Here is a 24,664-nt window from a genome sequence, read left to right as displayed (position 1 = left end):
TCTATTTCTTATTCTAGGTTTTCCAGTTTGTTGGCATATACCTAGTCATAGTATTCTCTTATAATTCTTTGTATTTTTTGTGTGTTTTCAGTTCTCATCTCTCCTCTTCATTTCTTGTTGGATTTATTTGGGCCCACTCTTTACTTTTTCTTGATGAGTCTGGCTATAGTTTTACCCATTTTATCTTTATGAAGAACCAGATTTTAGTTTAATTTCTATTTTATACATACTTTTATTCTCTATTTTATTTATTTCTGCTCTAATCTTTATTATTTTCTTCCACTCATGTTGGGCTTTATTTGTTCTTCTTATTCCTTTAGATGTAAAGTTAGACTGTTTATTTGAGATTTTCTTGATTGTTGAGGTAGGCCTGTATTACTATGAATTAGAACTACTTTTGCTGTGTCCCATAGATTTTTGTATCATTATATTTTCATCTTTTTCAAGAAATTTTATTTTTTCTTTCCTGCTTGATTCCTTCATTAACCATTGATTGTTTGGTAGCTTGTTATTTAGCTTCCCCATGTTTGTATTTGTTAGGAGTTTTTGGTAATCGATTTCTAGTTTCATACCATTGTGACTGGAGAAGATGCTTAATTTGATTTCAGTCCTCAAATTTATTGAGATTTGTTTTGTGGCCTACTGTGGTCTATCCTGAAGAATGTGCACTTGAAAAAGTAGTGTGTATTCTGCTGTTTGGGGGTGGAATGTTCTGTAAATATCTATTAAGGCCTTTGGATTGAATGTCATTCATTTAAGACCATTGTTACCTTGTTAATTTTCTAGCTGGAAGATCTGTCCATTGATCTAAGTGGAGTGTTGAAGCTGTCCAATATTATTGTAGTACCTCTGATCTCTCACTTATATCTGTTAATATTTATTTCTTTATTTAGGTGCTCCTATATGCAGTGCATATATGTTGACATCTGTATCCTCTTGTTGGATTGATCCTTTTTTCATTATGTAATGCCCTTCTTTGTCTCTGTTGTTTCAGTCTTTTTTAATGTCTATTTTGTCTGATATATGTATAGCTACCCCGTATTTCTTTTCATTTCAATTTTTATGAAATGTGTTTTTCCAGTCTTTACTTTCAGTCTGAGTATGTCTTTCCATCTGAAGTGAGTCTCTTATTGGCAGCATATGCTTATGTCTTTTTTTTTTTTTTTAATCCAGCCACCATATAGCTATTGGTTGGAATATTTAGTTCATTTGTATTTAAAGTGTTCATTGATAGGTATGTAGTTATTGCACTTTTATTAATTGTTTTGTAGTTCCGTTCTGTTCTTTTCATTTTCTCTCTTCTCTTGTAGACTGATGACTTTATTTAATAATTTGAGTTCCTTTCCCTTTATTTTTTGTGTATCTATTATAGGCTTTTGGTTTGTGGTTACCATGAGATTCATATATAACAAGATATATTTATGGCATTCTATTTTAAGTTGATGGTCACTTGAGATCAAAGACATTCTAAAAGTACTACATTTTTCACCCCTCCCCCACTTTTACGTGTTTTGGCATTATATTTCACATTGTGTGTGTGTGTGTGTGTGTGTGTGTGTGTGTATCCTTTAATGTATTATTGTAGTCACACATGATCTTATTACTTTTCTCTTTTAAGTTTAATAGTAGCTTCATACTTAGTTAATCTACTACTTTCACTAAATGTTTGCCTTTATCAGTAAGATTTTTTCTTATATTTTTTAGCCTTTTTTCCCACTTAAAGAAGTCCCCTTAACATTCCACATAGTGTGAGTTTAGTGGTGATGGACCCCTTTAGCTTTTGCTTGTCTCAGAAACTATTTTCCTTCAATTCTGAAAGATAGCCTTTCTGGGAAGAATATTCTTGGTTTTAGGTTTTTTCTTTCATTACTTTGAATATATTGTACCATTCCTTCTGTTCTGAAAAGTTTCTGCTGAAAAATTAGCTGATAGTCTTTATGGGTATCCTCTTTGTTTAACAAACTGATTTTCTCTTGATGCTTTTAAGATTCTCTCTTTATCTTTAACTATTGGCATTTTTAAAATTTTTATTTATTTATTTTAGAGAGAGGGGGAGGGTGAGAGAGACATCAATTTGTTGTTCCATTTATATATGCATTCAATGGTTGCTTCTTCTGTGTGTGTCCTGACCAGAGATTGAACCTGCAACCTTGGAGTATCAGGACAGTGCTCTAACCAATGCAGCTACCCAGCCAGGGACACTTGGTATTTTAATAATGATGTGTATTGGTGTGGGCCTTTCTGGGTTTAACACCTGGGGGACTTGCAGCGCTTCCTGGACTTGGATGTCTGTTTACTTCACCAGGTTAGAGAAGGTTTCAAACATATTTCTTCAAATAGGTTCTCCGACCTTTTTTCTTCTCTCTTCTCTTTCTGGGACTATGATGCAAATGTTGGTATGCTTGATGTTGTTTCACAGGTTCCTTAAACTTACTATCATTTCTTTCTTTCTTTTTCTTTTTTTTTCATTTTAAATCCTCATCTGAGGATATTTTTCCATTGCTTTTTAGGGAGATTGGAAGAGAGAGGGAAAGACAGAGAAACATTGATGTGGAGAAACACATCAATTGGTTGCCTACTGTAGGAGCCCTAGCCAGGACCCAGGAGGGGTAGGAGCCTGCAACCAAAGCACGTGCCCTTGACTGGAATCGAACCCAGGACCCTTTGGTCCCAGGTTGATGCTCTATCCACTGAGCCAAATCAGCCAGGGCCTCATTATTTCCTCTTCCTCCTCCTCCTCCTCCTCCCCCTCCTCCTCCACCACCACCTCCACTACTACTACTTCTTCTTCTTCTTCTTCTTCTTCTTCTTCTTCTTCTTCTTCTTCTTCTTCTTCTTCTTTTTCTTCTTCTTTGTTGTCGTCTTCTTTTCTTTTCTCTTCGTCTTCTTTTCTTTTCTTTCCTTTCCTTTTCTTTTTTCGTTGTTCCCATTCTGTGATTTCCACTACCTGTTTGTCAGGTTGTTGATTTGGCCTTCTGTATTATCTAATCTTTTGTTGATTTCCTCTAATATATTTTTCATTTTAGTTATTGTAGTCATCAGTTCTGGTTGGTTCTTTTTTTATATTTTCTGTCCCTTTCTTGATGTTCTTGCTAAATTCATCTGCCCTTCTTCTGAGTTTGTTGAGTATCTTTGTCACCAGTGTTTTGAATTTGTTATCTGGTAGATTACATTTAGGTTTGTAATCTTGTCTCTTTCATTTAGGTTTTTTTTCTGGAATTTTGTTCTGTTCTTTTGTTAGGAACATATTCTTATGTCTCCCACTTCAGTCGTTTCTCTGAGTTTTAATCTATGAAATCGGTGAAAATAGCAGCCTCTCTTGGACTTGAAGGATGGCCTTGTGTAGGAGCGTACCCTTTCTAGAGTGAGTGTGCCAGGTGTCTGGCCAGATGGCTGGATCTGTAGCTGGTATGGGCATGGGCCATGGTAATTCCTGAGACAAGCTGTGCGAGGGCCTGAAACTGTAGCTAGAACAGGTGAGCCCCAAGGGTTTCCAGGGATGAGCCATAACAGGGCCTGTCTTGGCAGGTGAGGTGGAAGCTGTAGTTGGGGCAGGCTGTGGAGAGTCCTGGAGGTCAGAGGCACTGGCCAGGAGCTGATGATGAAGCTAGCATGGGCTAGGGGAGGGAACAGGAGCTATGGCTGGAGCCCAAGGGCAAGTGGTGTAGCCAGTGTGGGCCTGGGACCTGGAGCCTAGAGCCTGGGGTGCACTAGGGACTAGGGTGGCCTTGGCCAGCTGGCTAGAGCTCCTGATTGACCTCCTGCCTGTGCACTCAAGGTGGTGGGGGAACACAGCAAATGTGCTGCCTGGAGCCTCCAACCCCAGAGAGAGTTCCCGCCTCCCCACCCCAAATTGGCAGATGCTCTAGAGCAGCGGTTCTCAACCTGTGGGTCGCGACCCCTTTGGGAGTCGAATGACCCTTTCACAGGGGTCGCCGAAGACCATCGGAAAACACATATATAATTACATATTGTTTTTGTGATTAATCACTATGCTTTAATTATGTTCAATTTGTAACAATGAAAATAACATCCTGCATATCAGATATTTACATTACGATTCATAACAGTAGCAAAATTACAGTTATGAAGTAGCAACGAAAATAATTTTATGGTTGGGGGTCACCACAACATGAGGAACTGTATTAAAGGGTCGCGGCATTAGGAAGGTCGAGAACCACTGCTCTAGAGTTAAGCAGTTGATTGATTTCTTTCCCATTTAGTCTAGAATGATGCTCTTTAAATGACTGCTTTTGTGCTGTACCCTAGGGCCAGTGTGTCTGCAGGAGGCTCCTCAGTGCTGCACCCCTATTGCAGGTTGACTTGTGGGTGTGGGTTCCCACAGCTCTCCTGCCTGTTTATATGTGGTCTCTCTGTCATTTCTCGTGCAGACACTGTTCAGCCAGCCCCCTGTTCTTCTTCAGGTGGAATTGCTCTGTCTGCAGGTCCATTCAATGTATTTGTGGGAGGAGGTGAGTTCAGCGTCTTCCTGAGCCACTGTTTGGACGCCTCCTGATCGCTTTACACAGCTATTAAATGTATCAACACAGAAGGGAAGGAAGAAAAATAAAATCTCTGCTTCAGCCTCACCAAGTATTGCTTTATAGAAGGGCTTCTAGTCATATGTATGGCATTCTCTGAACTTGTGTGAGAAACTAAACAATTTTGTGGTTGTGTTTTAATTTTTGTATATTTGTAAAGTTAAAGAATAATGCTTGTTATTCTCCAATTAAGCAGGTGTGGTTCTGAGACTTTAATAGGGTAACCTTTATATTCGTTGTTTTTTAAACTGTATTGGGTTTTGCTATGAGTTCCATTACATTACATGGTCATCAAGTTTCCTCTTTTTATCAGGGCAAAATGGAGAGTTTGATGATCTTAAAAGCCTGTAATTTACCTTGGATGTGAGCTATAAGGCTTATTCTGAATAAATTCCATGTAAAGCTGAAGAAATTATGTAGAAAGTCTTTATGAATTGGAACTTAACATGTCACTGACACATTCTGAAGTGTGTTCCTTTGCCTTTAGTGATGGATGGTCCCATTCTGCCAAGTTTAGCTGAAAGGGGTGGCTTAGAAACCCAAGCATCAGATCTGGAATCTAGAAACTTCCTGGAACATCCATAGTTTTAAATCAGGGTGGCTGTAGCCTGCATCTGTGCAAGGGATGGCATGCCACCAGCTTCTCCACGGAAGTCCCCGGGCCAGAGCTATACACACCAGCCCTGTTTCCTGTGCATCGGCGTTTAAAAGCCCCTAGTGGTTTGGGAGAATGAGGCCTTACTTTGGGGCTTCTTGGTCCAGTTTTGGTGGGACCTGGCTGGAAACCCTGGCTGTTAGATAGTCTGGCTTATTTCTATGGTGTATTAGCACCCTATAAAAGTTACATGTCATTTATTTCAAATATAGAGCCCTCTTAGACTTCAGGGGCCAACCAAACTTGAACCTTTTGTGGCTGGAATTCTGTTTACCTTTGGCCAAATCTTGCTTCCTGACTGTGAGCCTGGGAGCTGAGGTGAGGCCCCTTGGACATCAGGTCAGTTTTGCCAAACAAGGCTTTGATAGGTTCAAACATGAATGCATCTGAAATATGGAGATTAACTTGCTGTCAGAATCCTCTGGGGCCTACACACAGAAGTATATTATGCCAGGCACAGTGCATTTTGAATGTTGCCTTCCACCCACTGGGAGGCAATATCTCAGATTTTTGCCAGACACCATTGAAATTGGGTCATGTCACTCACCTTCCACTTCCAATAAATTTATCAACGGGTTTCTATGAAGGTTGTTTGACACTCCAGTTGAATGAGGATCTTGGGGAAATTTGGACATTTTGGTGTTTGAAGCATTTGTGTTTAACCAGGGACAAAGTAAACAAGGTGCAGTGTCCCGTTCAAGGATGGCTCTGATTCCTTTGTGTCTATTTCTGAACACAGACTGGCAAGCAAGGCCTTGTGCTTGAATGAAGGAGCAGTAACAGCCCGTTGCATGTGCCTTTCAGATAGAGGAGCTGATGAACGCCCTGGAGAAGACCAGACAGGAGCTGGATGCCACCAAGGCACGCCTGGCCTCCACACAGCAGTCCCTGGCTGAAAAGGAAGCGCACTTGGCCAACCTCCGAATAGAGAGGAGGAAACAGCTGGAGGAGATCCTGGAGATGAAGTGAGTACCCATTTTTGTTTCCTGGTCTCTTTTTTCTGATCTCTCTTTAGGGATGGGGAAGGGAAGGCTGGAGGAGATGAAGAAAGAGCTTGAAGAAAGAATAATTTAGCTAACACCTGACTAGTCATTTCCAGGACTATGCTTCTTATTTTTTTTTTTTTAATTATAGCTTCCCATGATCCATTTTGCACATTTTTCACATCTGTGATTCAGAACAAAGCATTGAGCATTAGATTTTGTATTTCTGTTTCATGGATGGCTTTCTTAGGTCTGTCACAAAGGTCTGAACTGGCCCAGAGGCCGAGGCTCGTTAAGCACAATAGTAATTTGAGCAGGGCACCGAGTTAAGTGGAAACTTCTCTGAGGAGGTATTTCCTAATTGTGACTATAACTTTGCTAATTATATTCTTTTCACTTGTGTACAATGCCTGGCTTGTGTTGGCTTTCATAGAGTCTCAAGGTTGGCACCTCTTTGTTTAGAAAGCAGGCCTCTGATTTGCTGAGCTGATAAAAACAGGCTTGGAAATCCTGCCGCACCCCCACCCCTTCTGGGGAAGGTTAGGTAAGGGGGGAGACTGGATCCAATCTCTTTTCTTTGATTTAATCAGTCAAGTACGGCTGCATGCTGGGTAGTGGTCATCCCTGTGGGCCTATAGCACATCCATCTCCACCTAGGTCTTATTTTGCCCTCACAATGAAATAATATCATTATGGAAGAACGTAGCCGAGAAAATTACTCAAAGATATTAGAAATAATCAATTGCTATGGATCTGTTTCTAAAGAAGCAGATAAGAAGCAACATGTCTCTATATAAGTTTTAAAATGAAATAATCACCAAGAAATAATTTCAACCCACCTTCCTTCCACAATCAGGGGAAATGTACACAACCATGACATCTTAAGCCTGTAACATAGACTTTGAAATTGGTGGCTAGGTATGGAAGAATGACCTTCTCCTGACCCCACAAGACTTACACATGGTTAACATTAGACCCGAGAGCTTAGATCATGGAAAATGTGGAGTGAAACATTTTGAAAGATTTAATAATGAGGACAAAATTTTTATTTCTCATCAACTACCTCAGTTTCTCTAAGACCAAAGAATAAGTAGTTTTTTCTCACCTATAAACTCAAATGTTTCCTAATAAAAGATGATATAATGAAAACAGATATTTTTATCCTCAGTTTAGAGGTGGGGGAACTGAAACTCAGAAAGCTTTCAAGTAATTTGCTTAAGTCCATCTGGCCAGGATTAAAACCAAAACCTTCTACCTCAAGCTTTCTTTCTATGACCCCATTTTCTCAAGAAGTCATGTGAGCACCACCAAGCCCAGAACTTCTGTGTTTGAGTCAGTGTGGTGATCATCCTGCCTAGAACTGTGCCTGGCATGTGGTAGGTGCTCAGTGCTTGTTTGTTGAATAAGTGAGTAGGTTGAATGCGGAGACTGGATTTTATGTAACTAAGAAGCATAGTATTTCAAGCACCTCGATCAATAATCCGTTCACTACCAGCACATTGATTTCATCAGCCTTTATTCTTTTTCATTCATCTGTTCACTCCTGCCTCCTAGTGTGCAGCCTAGTTTCTCTAATTGCTTCCAAGTTAACTCTCTATCTCCTGGAGTGATTTATTATGCTATTTTATGGAAATTTCCATTCCTTCCTTTTCATAAAAAGAGCATATTCTTTCAACATTTTGAGAGAACAAATAATGGTGAAGCATGCTGATTTGGGAGTCATCAGACCTAGAAATCCTATTGCTTCTACCTGGTGGCTGGTGACTTAAGGGAGGTGACCTGACCGTCACTAATCCTCCAGTTCCCTCCTGTAACCACTTCCCTGGGGTGGTTCTGAGCAGAGGTCCTCAGAGGAGGGCTTGGCACATGGAACAGAATATATGAGTGTAAATGGTGCTACCAGCCAATGAAAATATATCATGCATTTAGTATACTTTGTGAAGAGTATCATTTATCTAAAATTTGGATTTATTTTTCTAAAACATATAAACCTTTTCCATGTGTATGTTTTCCCACTTAATTTCATGATTTCAGATAGCACCTAACTAAGACCTCTTTTGGTGAATTGCCACATTATTTCTGAAGTGCTTAATCTGCTACCACTACAAAATAAATACAAAATTCCTCTGTTAATTCCTTTGGTAAAAGTAACAAAGCCCTGCTTCACTAAGCCCAATATGAACCCCATTGACTATTTAACCGGCCCAGAACCCCACTTATGACTCCGTTCTGGGACTGTGGGGACAAAGGTACAGGGCAATTGTATTGACTGAGAACAGCAACTAGATTCATCAACCTCCTGGGCTGTTCGAGTCCTCCAACTGGTTTGATTGTTCTTGATTATTAAGCTGAGTTGCCATATTGGTTACTTGACATTAACCCAGTCAACCTAAGTATGTGGGAACAGTCAGATGTGTATATCATTGGCAGAATTACTCTCACTCTGTGCCAGGCAATGTTGATTTTCTTTCAACTGGCAGGCAACATGCAGGCAACTTTCGGCCAAGTCCACCCAGTTTCCAATCCCTGGTGGGAAGGGAGAGGCTGTGTGGTGTTAGAGGAAAGAGCTGGAGCCCTAAGCCAAGAGTCGGGAGATAAAATCTCATCCCTCACCCCTAACAGGAGATTACTGTCTGGTTGCTTCTGTTTTCCCTTCAGCAACATGAAGGTGATAATAGTGTCTACTCTATAGAATTGTTGTAGGGATTTTTTTTAAAAAGTACTAAACTGAAATTAATATAAGCCAGCATATGTGAAAATGCTTTGAGATGTAAAAGGGGCTTTTGGAATGAAAGGTGGTGTCTGTTAAATGCATTGCAAAATCAAATGGAACCAAGTTTTAGAATTGGAAAGCAGCTGGTCCAGCATCCCAGTCTGCATAAGCCAGACTCCCATCCATTTAATTACAGATAGGAATTCCCAGGTCTTGGGAAACAGCATTCACAATGGAAGTCATGGGGTCATAATGTGATGGTCATGCCCGTGACTCTTGCAGGTAGCTCATTCATTCTCATGTGGAACTAGAATGGCTTTTCATGTAGTCTTTCTACTTGTCTTGGTTTTTGTTCTAGAGCTCCACAGACTTTATCTGAACCTCACCCAGAGGATAGAAAGCAGTTTAGATATTTGTTTGAGTAACAGTGTTTATTTTAGAAAAGAAAAAGAAATATGAAGAAGCAAAAGTAAATGTCACACTGGTGACATTTTGGTAAATATCTTTACAGATACTCTTTACTTTTTAACAAAAGTAGATCGTATTTTTATAGTTTGTATATCCTGCTTCTTTTGTTTACTGGATGGGGAATACTCTCCCTGTCACAAGCATAGAATTCCATTTGTAATTACTCAATATATTGTCATATAGGTTCGCTCCTTTATTGGTATCTTGGTGCCAATGTTTTGGTAATATAAAGAATGTTTTGATAAGCATTCTGCTCTTTAATTTCATTTATTTTAAAATAATTACAGCTTGATATGCAGTTACAAGAAACAGTAGAAAGAGGTCTCTTGTACATTCCCAACATTTCCCTCAATGGTAACCTCTTGCATAATTATAGCGCAATGTCACAGCAGGAAATTGATATTGGTTCAGTCATCAACTTTAATTCAGATTTATTCAGTTTTGCATGCACTCATTTATGTGTGAGTGGGTGTGAAATTGAGACATATCAATTTCAACTCATGTATAGATGTGTGTAACCACCATCATAGTCAAGACACAATATTGTTCCATCATTATAAAGACCCCTCATGCCACCTTTTGATAGCTACACCCACAACCAACTGTTTCCTCTTATTTTTATTTTTTGTTAATTCTCACCCAAGGGTATTTTCCCTCCATTGATTTTAAGTGAGAGTGAGAGGGTGAGTGTGAGAGAGAGTGGGGGGGAGAGAGAGAGAGACATCAATGTGAGAGAGACACATCTATTGGTTGTCTCTCCACACACCCTGGTCAGGACTCAGGGAATCAAATCTGCAACCCAGGTATGTGTCCTTGACTGGGAATCGAACCTGTGACTCTTCAGTGTGTAGGCCAGTGCTCTAACCACCAAGCAAACTGGCCAGGGCCCCGCTGTTTCATTTTTACCCAGAGTTTTGTGTTATATCATTTTGGGACAAGTGCCAGATAGTGTATGTTTTCCCTGTCATTCTTCTTTGGCAGGGCAGGGAATTATCCTCTTCTTAGTTTAAATTTAGACTGAATTTAAAGTTAGGAAATATTACTTCATTCCTCTAATTTAAAGATTTCTCATGAGTTAGTTTTATTTTATTTGCAGTGGAATTCCCTTTTAATATTGGATATCTAGAACTTGTTATGTGGTAAGGATCGAATAAGTGTTTGAGGAATAAAAGGACAAATTAGTTCAAAAACTCATAAATATTCATTGAGCTCTTACCATGTGGTAGGTACTACGGTTCTAAGTGAACAAAGAGACAAATCCATGACCTTATCCGGTTTACATTTTAGTAAAATGACTGAAGGAAATGAACAGACAAATACCTGAAAGAAATTAATAGATGAATAAAGTAGATTCTTGTATAACCAAAGAAGTTTGGAATCCCACTTAGCAAGCTATTTCCAAAGGTAAGGAGCCTCATGGTTATTTGGGGTAGAGAGGGACATGGAAAATGCAATGTGCCCTCCTATGGCCTGAGAACCCTTTTGGGAACTGATGACGAGGGGGGGTCTTTGCCTGTGTTTCAAGTAGGCTTCTTCCCCCAACACCTCTTTCTTCAGTTTGGTCTTTAGTGGTTGGCATTCTAATTGCTGGTCATTATTCTCACACTGGAAGGTACTAACAGTTTCCAGCCATAGAAGAACATAATATTGGCTTTCCCTTGTGTATAAGATTATTCTTCTACTTCAAAAATATCTAAAACCTACATAATATTCACTTTCCCTTGGGTATAAGGTTATTATTTTACTTGAAAAATATCTAAAACCTACATAATATTCACTTTCCCTTGAGTATAAGATTATTCTTTTACTTCAAAAATATCTAAAACCTCTTGCTAAAACATTTCCTAGTGGTTCAGCTTTGTTACATTTGCTCCTATTTAAAGGGGATTTTATTAAAATAATATTAAGAACATCATTCTCCGTGTTTGGTTTTATTAATGCTGGTTAATAAGCTTACATTCCAGTAACCAAAGCTCGATTACTTAATTTCTGGCAGGTGAATTTGATATCTGTGGCTAAAAGGAGCTGAAGGCCATGAGATATAGTACGTACAATCTGTGTGCATTTGCTTGGACCGTTTAAACTTGCACAGTAATTTAATAGGCAGACAGGCAAGCTAACTGATATGTTCCATTTAGTAATAAATACTGAGTGAATAAGGGTTTTGAGAGATGGTTAATAGTTACATAATTCAAAGTGTGTATTTTAGATTTTTTGGTGGTTTCTTGTGTTTATGTTATAGAAAGGTTTTAAGGGGACCTCTACATTTTTAACTTATCTGATGATGTTGTGAGATTCATCTTAATATACTGGATATTGTTGCATTTTAGACATCTTCTCCAGATAGCCTCAAAAGCCTTTGTATACATTGAGCTATTTTAAGAAGTTTACAGTGAGGTAAGGCATGATCCTGTTGGCCGCTTTGATCTAGGATCCTTTTTGAGAGACCCACTCATTAGGTAAGTACCCTTCAAAGGAGACGCAGGGTGCAGAAAATAATATAATCAATTTATTCTTTACTTCATGCCAACATGAGAAAAGACAAATCACATTTCTTCAGGGAGGAATCCTAAGTGCCTGGCAATTTACACAGGATAAATGGAGCCTGGGAGAGGAGTTTTGAAGGCAATCATTACTTAAAATTGATAAACTTAGTTGCTAGAAGGATATACCAACTTACAGAGATGTTATGGGGACTGAATGAAATTACTCATTTATGAGAAAGTTATTTTTAAATAGTAAAACTAATATATATATATATATATATATATATATATATATATATATATTACATGTTAATATATGTTAGGTAAACCCAAAACAGTTAGCATACACTGATTCTGTCTTCAGATTCCAATTGGTCTTATGCTTTCAGCAATTTTTTTTTGGCTACAATATAATTTTTTCTCTAACCAATGGTTTATTTAGAAGAATTTCAATGTGTCCAATTTTTAAACATATTAAGTACTATGGCAATGTGTCCTAGAATGGCACAGTCTGTCTGTCACTATGTACCACCTGCTCAGTTCTAAAAGTGAACCGAGTCAGCTAGGACCCTGATAAGCTTGTTGCAGCTTTCTCAGTTGCCTGCAATGATGGAGGACAGGTGGCACAGAGAAAGGGCATAAAGGTCATGAAGAACTGCTCATTCCACATCGGCTGTGTGAGCTGCAGGCAGTCACATACGTGCACATGAGTTGCTTACTACTCGTGATTTTTGTTTCTCTCTTGGAACCCTGAAACTGGTGGTTTAGAGCCACAGTCAAGCCAGCAGAAAGGCGGAAGGAGAAAGGAACCTCTCTGTCCTTTAGGTGGCACATACCATCCATGGACATCTGAATCACTGAACAGTTCATTCATTACATAGCTTTTGAGCATCCATGACCTGTAAGGACTGTTCTATGCCTTCGGCACTGACGTAAGCACTGTTCTGAGTGAACAGAAAGGACAAAAATCCCTTTATTCCTGGAGGTTACATTCTAAGTAGGTGCAAGAACCAGGGTGGGGGAAGGGGCTCACTGGCCATCATTTAAGTCACCAAGTCACACTTATCTGCAAGACTAGCAGGGGAATGCAGCCTTTAGCTGGGTGACTCTATGTCCAGTTAACATTCAGGGGACCCAGTACCAATGGAAGAGAAAGGGAGAAAGGGTGTTGGGAACAAGTAGCACTCTTGGCTGAAATAAAGTATGAAAAGATACGTGCCGGCTGTTATGATATCTCACTAAGTATTTAAAAGCAACTTTGCAAACTACAACTTTAGAGATAGCATTTCTAACAGACATTTGCTCATATGCATGTGTGTTCAGTATACATTGAGTTCATTTATGGGTACCAGGGTTGGTACACTGTGGGCAAGTCATGTGGTGAGTGAACAGGTTGAGTGATAACTGAACATCTTGCCACACTTGGGATAGCTAATGGGTGACGGATTCTAGTTCTAGAGAAGGCAAAGAGGCAGATGCTTCCATCAACTGTTAAAGGGCTGACATGTAAGAAAAGAAATGGACTTGATCTATGCTGGTTTGGAAGACTGCACTAGAGGTGGGATCTAGAATTTGGAGGGGAAGACCTCCTTCGATGCTTTGTGGAACTCGGCAGCCTTTTGAGGCAGCTCTTGAAGTTTTGTCAGCAAATCCTGTGGGGAGAAAATCACCCGTTCTGGGTACCATAGAGGTAATTCCCATATCTGGGAGGAGGCGGCAGTGTGGTCTTTGCATTTCCTTCCAGTGTGGAATTCTATTCCTAACTCCATTAAATAAATGACCTGAAACATGGAAATCATTAGGAGATGTTGGAATCTTCTTTTTCTTTCTCTTGAGGAACGCTATATGAAATCAGGAACTTTTCCCAGAAGCCAAAAATGACTGCTTGGTTCAGTACACTGCCTTCTCTAATGAGACCATAATAAAATTTATCTCTTTTTTTTTTGTACATTGCATTTATTTTTCACAAAACTCTTTAGATATAAAGAGTTTGTATGAGCCAAGCAGAGATGTGTTTCACAAAATGATAGGGAGTCAGTGGTTATATATCATGTCAGGTAGAATCAGGGGCCCTTCACTCTCCCTACCTTAAGGAATGGACTATCTCTGATGAAAATGCCTGCAGAGAATTAAGCTAGCCCAGGCATATATACCCTTCAGTGCATGGAGACTTTGGGAGATGGAGTTAATATTACCATTAATTAATGTTAATATTAATAACACTTGCTAAATGCTTATGACATGTCAGGCAGAGGGTAAGTACTTCACCAGCATATTTCCACCACTCCTGAGAGATGGCTAGTATTGTTACCCCCACTGTGTAAATGCAGAAACTGTGGCCCAGACAACTGAAACTCAAATACACATCTGTTTGACATGATCGTCCATGATCTTAACCATTGAGTACACTGTCGCTTGAAATTCTAAGTCTGGGAATGGCAGAGCCAGTTTTGATTAAAGAGCTGAAGGCAGCCCTAACCGGTTTAGCTCAGCGAATAGAGCGTTGGCCTGTGGACTCAAGGGTCCCAGGTTCAATTCCGGTCAAGGGCATGTACCTTGGTTGCGGGCACATCCCCAGTAGGGAGTGTGCAGGAGGCAGCTGATCGATGTTTCTCTCTCATCGATGTTTCTAACTCTCTATCCTGCTCCCTTCCTCTCTGTAAAAAATTAATAATATATATATATATTTTTTAAAAAGAGTTGAAGGCAGTGAGCCCATAGGTGGTTCTTCCAACTTGCCTGGGAGATCAGGACAACAGGCTGGCGTGGGGGCAGAGGGAGGGGGCAGGAAAGACTTAGCTGGAGGCAGCCTTTGAAGTCAACTTTCTTATCTTAAAACAAAATAAGGGCCACACTGTCTTCTGGCCAAAAGCATGCGCTGTATGTATAGTTTTAATAGTGAAAAATGTCAGTCAAAAGGGCCCTTGGCCTGGTGCTTTTTAATGGAAATACAAACATTTTCTGAGCTCGAGCAGGATAATCTTTCAGCTTAAATAATCATAATCAGTAGTTAAATAATCTAAATGCCTGTGAATCATAAAGCTTAAATAATTCCAAGTGCCATACTTCATGTTATCTCCGCTCTCACAGCAGCTCCATGGGGTAGGGAAGGTCAACCACTAAAAAAGAGAAAGAGAAATGCATGGCCTTCCAGCCTCCTCACACATAGGAAGGCAAAGGGGGCAGTTATGGTCCTTTCTTCTAATCCAAGAGCAACATCCTCTTGAGGAATTTCGTAAAGTACTTGCTCTTATGCTGTGGGGGTGCTGTCAGGTTTAGCCCCAGGAGGCAAGGAATGGGGCAGCTACATCACACAAAGAGAAACCAAGGAGCAGACAGCATAGCCAGGGTCATCCATCAAGTCCTGAAACAGGAATTCTCTGGTGCAGTGAGCAGGGCTCTCGGGACTGGAGTTCATAGCCTGAGTCTGGCAGCTGTGGCTGAGTGAGCCGCAGCCAGCCTGACCTGGAATTTCTAATTGTGAACAGGGCCCTGGACTCATATGACCGTGTTAATAGTCTATGATTCTCTAAAGTTGTGGTTCTTACTCCAGAAAGGTGGGGGGGGGGGGGGGGGGTAGGGGGGAGACAAATGGCAAAGTCTAGAGACATTGTGGTTGTTATACTGGAGAGGAGATGCCACTGGTATCTAGGGATAGAGGCCAGAGGTGCTGCTAAACATCCTACAATGCACAGGACAGCCTCCCCAACAACAAAGAATTATTCAACCTCAAATGCCAATGGTGGCAGGGTGAAAAAAACCCATCATAAGTAGCCTCCCTTTTTAAAGACATGTGTTTATTTAATTAGGGAAAAGAGAAAAGCTTTGTTGGGTCTCATCTCTAATGTAACCTGACTTATTTTCAGAGAGAACTCACACAGGATGTGTTTTTCACATTCAGCATTGTGATCCCAGAGGGCCTGGTGGCCTGGGACTTGCCTTTTGTGTAGATGATTTTGACCTCTTCACTCTGGCTTGCTTTCTGGGGACTATAGACCAGCTCCCCCCAGGTAGCTCCCCAGTGGAATTGGCACTGGTCTCAGATCCCAATTCCCAGGAGCCTGTACTCCCTTTAAGATACCAATCCTGGCTAAGATTCAGAAGACCTGATCCATTAATACCTACAGCTTAGCAGATCAGCAGCCCTCTCCAGCTGCAATATTCCATTACTCATTAACCCGCTCTCTCCAGTCCTCAGTTTGCCCAAATGTCAATGAAGGGAATGAAATTGGGATAGTCCTCAACAGACCAGTCCTCTAGTCAGCCCTATAAATTTTACTCTCTCTCTCTCTCCACCTTTGTCCCTCCCTTCCATTTATTCCTTCCCTCACCACATCCCTTTGGGGAGCTTGGTCTTTACTTAGGGAATCGCTTCCTGCCATGGTTGGTAAGAGCAGAAAGGATAGAAGAAAAACAAAGACATTGCAGAGGTGGGAGAATATATGCCAGAGCAGGGGCCAGGGGCATCAGAGGGAAGCAGACTGTTGCCCAGATGCCAGCTGCCTGCCAGACCTGTGAAGGGCGGGACTTGGGGCAAATCCCTGCGTGAGGGGCATTGGTCTCTGTCTCCCCGTAATATCTCCTAAGCTTGGGTAAAATCCAGTGCAGATATAATCAGGGGACACCTCCACCCTGAGAATGGAGAGGGTAAACATCAAGATCTGCATCCTTGCCGAAACCGGTTTGGCTCAGTGGATAGAGCGTCGGCCTGCGGACTGAAGGGTCCCAGGTTCGATTCCGGTCAAGGGCATGTACGTGGGTTGCGGGCACATCCCCAGTGGGAGATGTGCAGGAGGCAGCTGATCGATGTTTCTCTCTCATCGATGTTTCTAACTCTCTATCTCTCTCCCTTCCTCTCTGTAAAAAATCAATAAAATATATTTAAAAAAAAAAAAGATCTGCATCCTCATTGGAAGGGGACATCATAAAACCTCCATGACAGTTAGACTTACAGGATTTAGGATGAGGCATAGCGTAGGGGTGGGGAAGGCTCTGAGTGTTCTTGCTTCCTGGGAAGAATTAATAAAAGTTTGTGGAAGGAGTGAATGAATGCTGATGAAAACAATACTCTTTCTCTTTCTAGCTGCCTCGTCCCCCTCCCCCTCCCTCTCTTCCACCCAATCTCCTCTTTCTTCTTCCTCCTCGCTTCCTCTTGCCCTTTACTTTGCCTGACCTTCCTCTCCACTCTTCTTCCTCTCCTCCACCTTTCCGGTGGAGTTCAATGTATTTCCTCAACATAATGGTTGTTTTGCTAGATTCTAATTTTGAGAATTGGGCAGGAGGCAGACCAAGCACTTGAGGAGGAGTGTGTGTGTGCACGTGTGCGCATACTCACTCACATGTTTGGGGGCAGAGAAGGGGCGGCTCTGGCAAGCTTGCCTGGAGAATGAGGTGTTGAAGGGGAGACCAGACCCTTCAGTTCCCAGGAGCAAAGCGATCGAGAACTATCATCCTAAGCCAAGCCGCCAGTCAAGTATGGCCAAGTCTTTTGTTTCCCAGTGATGGAATTTGGGAACCAAGGAATTGTGATCATTGAAATGCAGCGTTTGACTTGATCTTTGGGTTAAGCCAATATCCCTGGGATCTTAATCTGAACCCGCAGGAGGCCGTGGCCAACTTTGAGACTCTGTTATTCCTCACCCCCGGCGCTCTGCTTACTTGAAGAGATTTGCAGAGCTCACTGCGGCTAGTGCCAGCGTGCAGTGAGGATGAAAGTGAAACTGCTGTCTTTCTCTTGGGTTTTGAACGTGGTGTTGGTGTGTGCACTTCATCAGCCTGAGCTTGGGGCTTCTTTCTCCTTCTGGCTCTATCTCTGGAAGTTTTCTTGGAAAAGTCTCCCTATAATGCATTTCTAAGACTCCTGTCAGCTAAGGTTTTATTCTAAGGCAGGATGGGGTTGGGTAGGCCCCGCAGTTATTCTCGGCTCCCTCCTGCCCCTGCCATTCTCTGGGGGGGGAAAGCTGCCCCCATGTGCTGCATTCCTGGGGCTTCCTTGCTGGCTGACACTGGTGGGTCCAGGGCCCATAGGAGGCACTGTTGGAGGTGGGAGGCTTGGATGTGAAAACGGTTAGGGAATTTCCTTCCCGTTCCTTTCTTGCTTTGGGGAAATAGGAACTTGTCTCTATGACCATAGCTCCTCTAGGCAAGGCCCCACCCATGGCGCCCACTGGCACTGACATTAACTCATGTTTCCTTTTGCCCCTTTGGCCTGAAATACGCTAGCAAATGCCCTCTGTTGCCACTTTCTAGGTGCCTCCACCTGTCTGATTTGTTTCATGAGCCCTGGTCACCTCTGCTTGTGTAGTCCCTTCACTGACGTCTCTTCTGTGCTGGACCCTGCTTCCTGCCAGCCCCAGACGGGAACAGCCAGAAGGCCATGGTGCCAAGGCCACGCGCCTGAAAGTTAATAGGATTATTTGAGCAAGTGTTGTTAGAAAGTGTTTACATTTCCCATATTAAGTAAATTTGGAAAAATAAGCAGATTGCTTGATGCTAAAATCAAAACACTAAAACAAAACTGCCATTCTGTGGTTTTCTGAAAACAGTTGGCTTCCAAATGACCCTTCAGCATGAATGACTGCTGTGGCGCAGACCCAGAATGTTGTGCAGCTGATGTTTCTAGAGTCAGCCTCAGCCCTAGGGTTAGGATGAGTGGAGACAGCCCCCTGCTCCCACCACATACAAGGAAAAATAATCCCTCCCTATCTACAGGCGTGGAGGAGTTGGTTTGACTGAGTCAAGAAGAGGTTCATGAGATGGAAGGAAAGAGCATTTTCAGGGCCCCTGGCTATAGTACACGTCAGCTCCTCCAGGCTGTGGGGCTCCCTTTCAGCCAAGCTCAGAGCACTTGGGGTTTCCATGAGGTAGAGGCGCTACAGCTTTCAGCAGCAACTGCTCTAATGCAGCACCCTCGACTGAGGTGCAAGCTAAGCACTCCTCATTGAGTCAGTCGTTTGGGCAGTCACTGACTCATTCACTCATAAAACAAATCATTCTGGGCAGTCAAAGCTCTTTATTGACAGAATGAGTGAACAATCTGATGTCTGATCAAAGGATTAGAAATCTGAATGCAGAATTACATCTGGGATAGGTGTGCACAAAAGGAAAGACTTGAACAGCAATGAGAACACCCGGAAGGTAGTAGAAGGGCTCCCTGGGAATGTGGTTATGAGCCATGATGTGTTGGGTGAGTGGAAGTTCATTAGGTGAAGAGGGGTCTGGTGGGGGGCCATATTTCAAGAGAAGGGGACTGCCTGTGCAAAGGTCCTGTGGCAGGAGGGAGTGGCATGCCTTCCATTAGCTCACAGGAGGCCCGTGTAGCTGGAGCACAGAGACCAAAGGGATTGGTTGAGGCTGGAGGGGTGGCCAGACCATCCAGGACTTGGGGGCCATGCTCAGTTTTTTGATATTTATTCTAAGCAGAACAGGAACCCATTGAAATGGAGTGACGTGTTGGACTTATGATTTGAAAATAAATAATAAAAACCAATTACAGTATACATATCCTGTGTGAGAAACTTTTAAAGTGCTTTGTAAATATCGACTTACTGAATCTTCACAATCTAAGTATTGTTATTAATCCCATTTTACAGTTGAGGAAACAGGGGTAAGAAAAGGTTAAGTAACTAGCCCAAGGTCACATAGCAAAGGTGAAATTTGAGCCTCTGGATTGTCATATAGTCATAGGCCTGACCACTGTCCCACACTGCGGGATGTGGGCATACTGGTTAGGAAGCTGCTGCAGAGTTCCAGGCAAAGTTTGTCCTGGGATTTTCACAGTGGAGATGGAAAGGAAGATTTCAGGAGACCTGTAGGAAGCTGAATTTACAGGGATAGATTGGCCATGGGATCTTCTTGCCAGCTCTGTGTTTTGCTCTCCTGAGCACTTTCATTCCTCCATGCGTGGAGCCTGCGAGGAAATTGTGGCAACCATTTGCTCTAGCCTGGGGGTTCTCAACAGCAGCCCTACTAACACTGAGATGGACAATTATTTGTTGTGGGGACTATCCTGTGCTTAGTAGCATCCCTAGTCTTTACCTACTAGATGCCAGTAGCAATTCCCTCCTCCAGCTGTAACCATCAAAAATGTCTCCAGATATTGCCAGAAATACCTGAGAAGGCAAAATCAGCCCTGATTGTAAAGAGCTGGTCCAGACCTAGCCTGTGTATGCTTATAATTTCTCATCTTGGCCCAGCAGCCCAGCTCCTTCCTGGGATCCTATGGGTCTTGAATCAGTGTGTAGGTGGCACTAGTAGAACTTGCACACTGACTCATGCCTAGCACATAGGCCTTCTCTAGTCTGGAGGCAGATGACCTCAGACCAGAAAGCTTAGAAAGAAGTCTCTTCTGCATACAACAATGTCATCCATATAGCAGTCTTTAGTGGGGTACCATAGACACTTGGCCATCATGTAGACCCATTTTATTTGGCTGGTAGACATAGACACCTAATTTCTATACAACTGATTTCAACATGAACTTTCTGAAATCTGTTCTTATATTTGAGCATTTCTTGCACCTCATGTTTCTGGAGCAACTATTTCTTATATAGTCCCAAAGTTTTTCCATGTGGACTTTTATTTGGTTAGAAGGCCTTTCAATGAAAAATATATTAAGGTTAGATAAGCTTCACACTTGGAAAGGTGAATTTATCAAATGCCCATATTAAGAAGAGAAGAGAATTTTAAAGAATTTTGGTCAATTGAAAATTCTCTTCTAGGGCATTTTTTAAATAAAATACCTTGAGAAGCCTGCCCTGGGATCCATGCAGATATCTGGGGAGAAATGCACAAGCAAGTGCAATGTGACTATAAGTCTGGTATTGATGAGTGGTGGTTTCTTTTCCTTCAAAAGCCTGGGTGCCTCCATGGGACAGAGCGGAGGATTCCTATGAGGATCATCTCTTTCCTAATTGCTGCCCCAATGGGCTTGGATAAATTACAGTTAAATGTTGTTCTTTTTTTATGTCAATTATATACAAAAGTGAAGTGAACCCCTGTATACCCTTCACCCAACTTTAGTAATTAGCCAACTTATTGCCAACCCTGTTTCCTTCCTATCCCACACTTCCCTATTCCTATCCCTAGGTTATTTTGAAGTAAATCCCAGTCATTATATCATTTATCCATAAATATTTCAATATAAACATTTTTTTCCAGATAAACACTTTGACAACAAATTGCAAATCCTTTAAAGTGGAGGAAAATTCTAATGAAGGTCTTTCCCCATAAAGTTGAAACTCCCTGGGAGAGGCTTAGATTTTTAATTTTTTTTAAAAAATCTTGTTATAAAACAGAAATGGAGCATTCAGCAGTATTATACAAAGAAATCAGAAGGATTAACACCACTAGACACATTCCTTCATTGATATGCAGCTCTATTCTCTGTTGCTTACACTTAAGTGTCAATGTTCCTAGGACTGACATAATTACATCTTGGGTAGAGTTTTCATTATCTCTTAGGGATCCTTGACATTCTACACAAAACTGGAAGGGAAAGCCTTTTCTTAATGGGTCTCTTTTCTACTTCTTGACTGAACAGTAATTCTTTAGGATTTTGAAGAAATAAAGCACACAACCACTTTCAACGTGTGACCATGAACGGTGACCCTGTCACATCTTCTACTCCTAAGAGTTTGGAAGCTTGACTAATGGTAGCTTTTCTGCACAGAATGAAGCTGAGATTAAGCTCTCTTTGTAATGAGATTAGACTCCTGAATCTCTGTGAAGCTGGAACATAGCCACTCAGTTGTTTGCACTATTTTTGTTAATGATCATATCTGCTGTCCCCAGCAACTCCCATTTCATTTGGAAAATAAAATTAATTTATGCAGGGTTACTATAGAGCCATGGTTGGCAAACTGCAGCTCGCGAGCCACGTGCGGGGCTCTTTGGCCCCTTGAGTGTGGTTCTTTCTAAGCTTTAGGAGTACCCTGATTAAGTTAATAACAATGTACCTACCTATATAGTTTAAGTTTAAAAAATTTGGCTCTCAAAAGAAAGTTCAGTTGTTGTACTGTTGATATTTGGCTCTGTTGACTAATAAGTTTGCTGACCACTGCTCTAGACCATTTGCCCATTAATTAATTCAACCATTGTTTAATTGAGCAATAATTGGGGTTCTCCCATTGCACTAGATGCTGATATAGTCATGGCTCAGACATAGTCCCTGCTTTCCCATAGCTCACTGTAGTTTTGATTGTTCATTGTACATACAACCTTGGTGATTTGGGGGAGCAGTGGGATGGTTTCCATATCCAAATATCCTCTGTGCCCTTCTCTCCTAAAGCTAGGTAACCATGGGATTTAGTTGGGCTGAGCCAGATTACTGCCTTGAGCTTGGCTTTCAAATCTAGTTGTTCTAGAGGAGAATGACTCAAGAAGCTGTAGTAGCTGGGCCAGGAACGTGGGCAGCATTCTCGCTCTAACTGCAGTAGAAGATGGGGAGAGAAGGTACCTCAGAAGGGTAGGGAAATATGAAAGCTAGAGTTCCACACCAAAACGGACTTTATGTCTGTTATATTTCAGTTGACAGTTGCCCTTGAGCCAAGCAAGATTGAGTGTCACCTTGGAAACTTAGTTTTTCATATCATCTAGCCTGTCCTTTCATTTGGTGCTACTCCCTAACTCCTTGACAGCATTTCTGGGAAGGGGTCCTTTAACCTCTGTCTGGCACTGAGGGTGATGAGAAGTGTGTTAGCACAAGGATCAAGCACCTGGGCTTTGAGGGGTCAGATGACTTGGGTTTGAATCTCAGCCCTACCACTTATTCTACTTGCATCGTGACCTTGGCCAGGTGTGTAAATGACATACCCTTCCCTATGGGGATCCTCTGAGAATTAAATGAGTTAATACATATAAAACACTTAGCCCAGATCTGCTACTTAGTAAGTCTTAGTAAATGTACTCATCAGCATTCTGGGGAAGCTCATTCTCTTTTCAGAGAACCCTCTCTTAAAATATTTGCCTTTTGTTATACTATAACTAGGGTCCCAGTGCACGAATGTGTGCACCTTGAAAGGAACTGTGGGCCACTAGGCTGTGGTGGGCACAGGGGTGGGTCTTGGCCCATCCTCCACACCCCTGCCTGGCCCCTCCCACCATGGCCCCTGGTCCCCTGTCTGCTGGCAGCCATGCTCCTGCTGCCACCACTCCCATGTGCTGACAGCACTAGTCCTGCTCACACCCACTGATGGTGTGGAGCTATTGGGGCTGGTGCCAACAGTGGGTGCGAGTGGCTTCAGTGCTGGCAGCAGGTGCAAGAGGTGACTGCTAGCTCCGATCACCTCTTAGGAGCAGGGGGAGGTAGAGAAGCCCTGAGGGGCAATGAGGGCCATCACCAGCAGTGGGTGCGAGAGGTGGCTGCTGGTCCCGATCGCCTCTCAGGAGCAAGGGAAGGTGGAGAAGCGCTGAGGGACAATCAGGGCCGGCAGCCACCGCTCGCACACGCTGACAGAGTCGAGCTATCAGGGCTGCTGCCGGGCACCTGCAGCAGGTGAGAGCGCTGGGCAGGACCTTGGCACACAGGAGCAAAGAATTTTCAGTAACCACCAGAGGCTAGCCCCAATGATAGTGACCAGCGTCCTGCCTTGATCTGGCACCCCTGCTCATCTGCTCCACCATCCCTGCGCGGCCGATGCCTGCCATGTTCCACACATGCCCCCTGGTGGTCAGTGCATGTCATAGCAATTGGTTGTTCAGTTGTTTGGTTGTTCTGCTGTTCAGTCTATTTGCATATTAGCCTTTTATTATATAGGATACTTCTCTTTATCATTTCACCCTCTCATTCTTCAGTTCTTTTACATTTTGCTGTTTGAGGCCCCTTAAGCATTTAGTCCTTCTTATGACCTTTCAGTATTTAAGACTGTTCTCCTGTCCTGTCTTCTCCCCATACCATCCACACACAAAGCTTTCTCATCTTAATTTGAAAGTACCCTCTTGTTTCTTTTCTTCTTGTGACATGTTCAGAGGACTCTCCCTATGTTAACCCATCTCCTTTGGATATGTGTGCATCTTTTGCTGCACAAATAGTCACTGGGCATTTTGATGAGCAGGACACTGTGACGTGGTTCCTGCTTAATAGAGCTCAGGCACTAATGAGGAAGATGGGGTAAGAACTCTGATAAGGGAGGTCTTGGGGTATTAGGGCATCTGTTCCAGAGGGGAAGGAAGCATGGGGGTTGAGGGATGCTTCCAAGAGGAAGGGACAGCGCATGTGAGACCTAAGGGATGAGAGAAGCGGGCCAAGTATAAAAGGGAGAAAGGAGGAGTGTTCATATGGGACTCAATCAAGTATAGTATTCAAATGGCCAATAAAGTAATTCAATGATTGAACAAATTGAGTCCTGCTGAAAGGCCAAAACCAGCTCTGGAAGATTCTGCTAAAAGTGGCCATTTATTTGGGGCAAGAGTTCAAAAATGCCACCCCCATAATTATGCAGTAGTAGCTAATCAACCACAACGTACTTGACTCCTAACCTTGTCTTTGCCCTGAAACAAATAATTTTCTTCCAAGTAGGGATAGGACCCCCATTTTACTCCATTGTCATACTCTTCTTGACACGTGGCCATTGAAAGTTGGCTACTAACCCAAGTCCTTTCCCCAAGCTGCCATTAGATGCTATCTCCAAAATGTCTAGTAACACTGTTTACGTTCCTATTGGTCAACTGTAACTGGATATGAAATTTTCAGCATTACCTGTCCTTCATGATGGTATTAGAAATAATGTATATGTTTATAATAAGAAAGGACTAAAATAATAAGGTACACAATGAAAGAGGCTCCCAGAAGTGGGCTGGAATTATTCAGGGAGATACTG

The 24,664-nt window shown here is 42.2% G+C and overlaps 1 protein-coding gene across 5 annotated transcripts in view; it reads left to right on the top strand.

Annotated features, from left to right (window-relative positions):
• ERC2 (ELKS/RAB6-interacting/CAST family member 2) overlaps positions 1 to 24,664 on the top strand; it is an 882,521-nt gene that overhangs the window by 527,806 nt on the left and 330,051 nt on the right. For all 5 annotated transcript variants that reach the window (XM_070390793.1, XM_070390792.1, XM_070390791.1 and 2 more), the window contains one exon: positions 6,001 to 6,161. In XM_070390793.1, coding sequence (XP_070246894.1) covers positions 6,001 to 6,161 — 161 coding nt within the window. The remainder of the gene's footprint in view (positions 1 to 6,000; positions 6,162 to 24,664) is intronic.

The sequence above is a fragment of the Myotis yumanensis genome, unplaced genomic scaffold, assembly GCF_028538775.1.
Source record: "Myotis yumanensis isolate MYYU_CA2020_CCGP unplaced genomic scaffold, mMyoYum1.0.hap1 SCAF_14, whole genome shotgun sequence".
NCBI lineage: Eukaryota > Metazoa > Chordata > Mammalia > Chiroptera > Vespertilionidae > Myotis > Myotis yumanensis.
The sequence above is the reverse complement of the archived record's forward strand: the minus strand, read 5'-3'. Positions and strand labels throughout refer to the sequence as shown.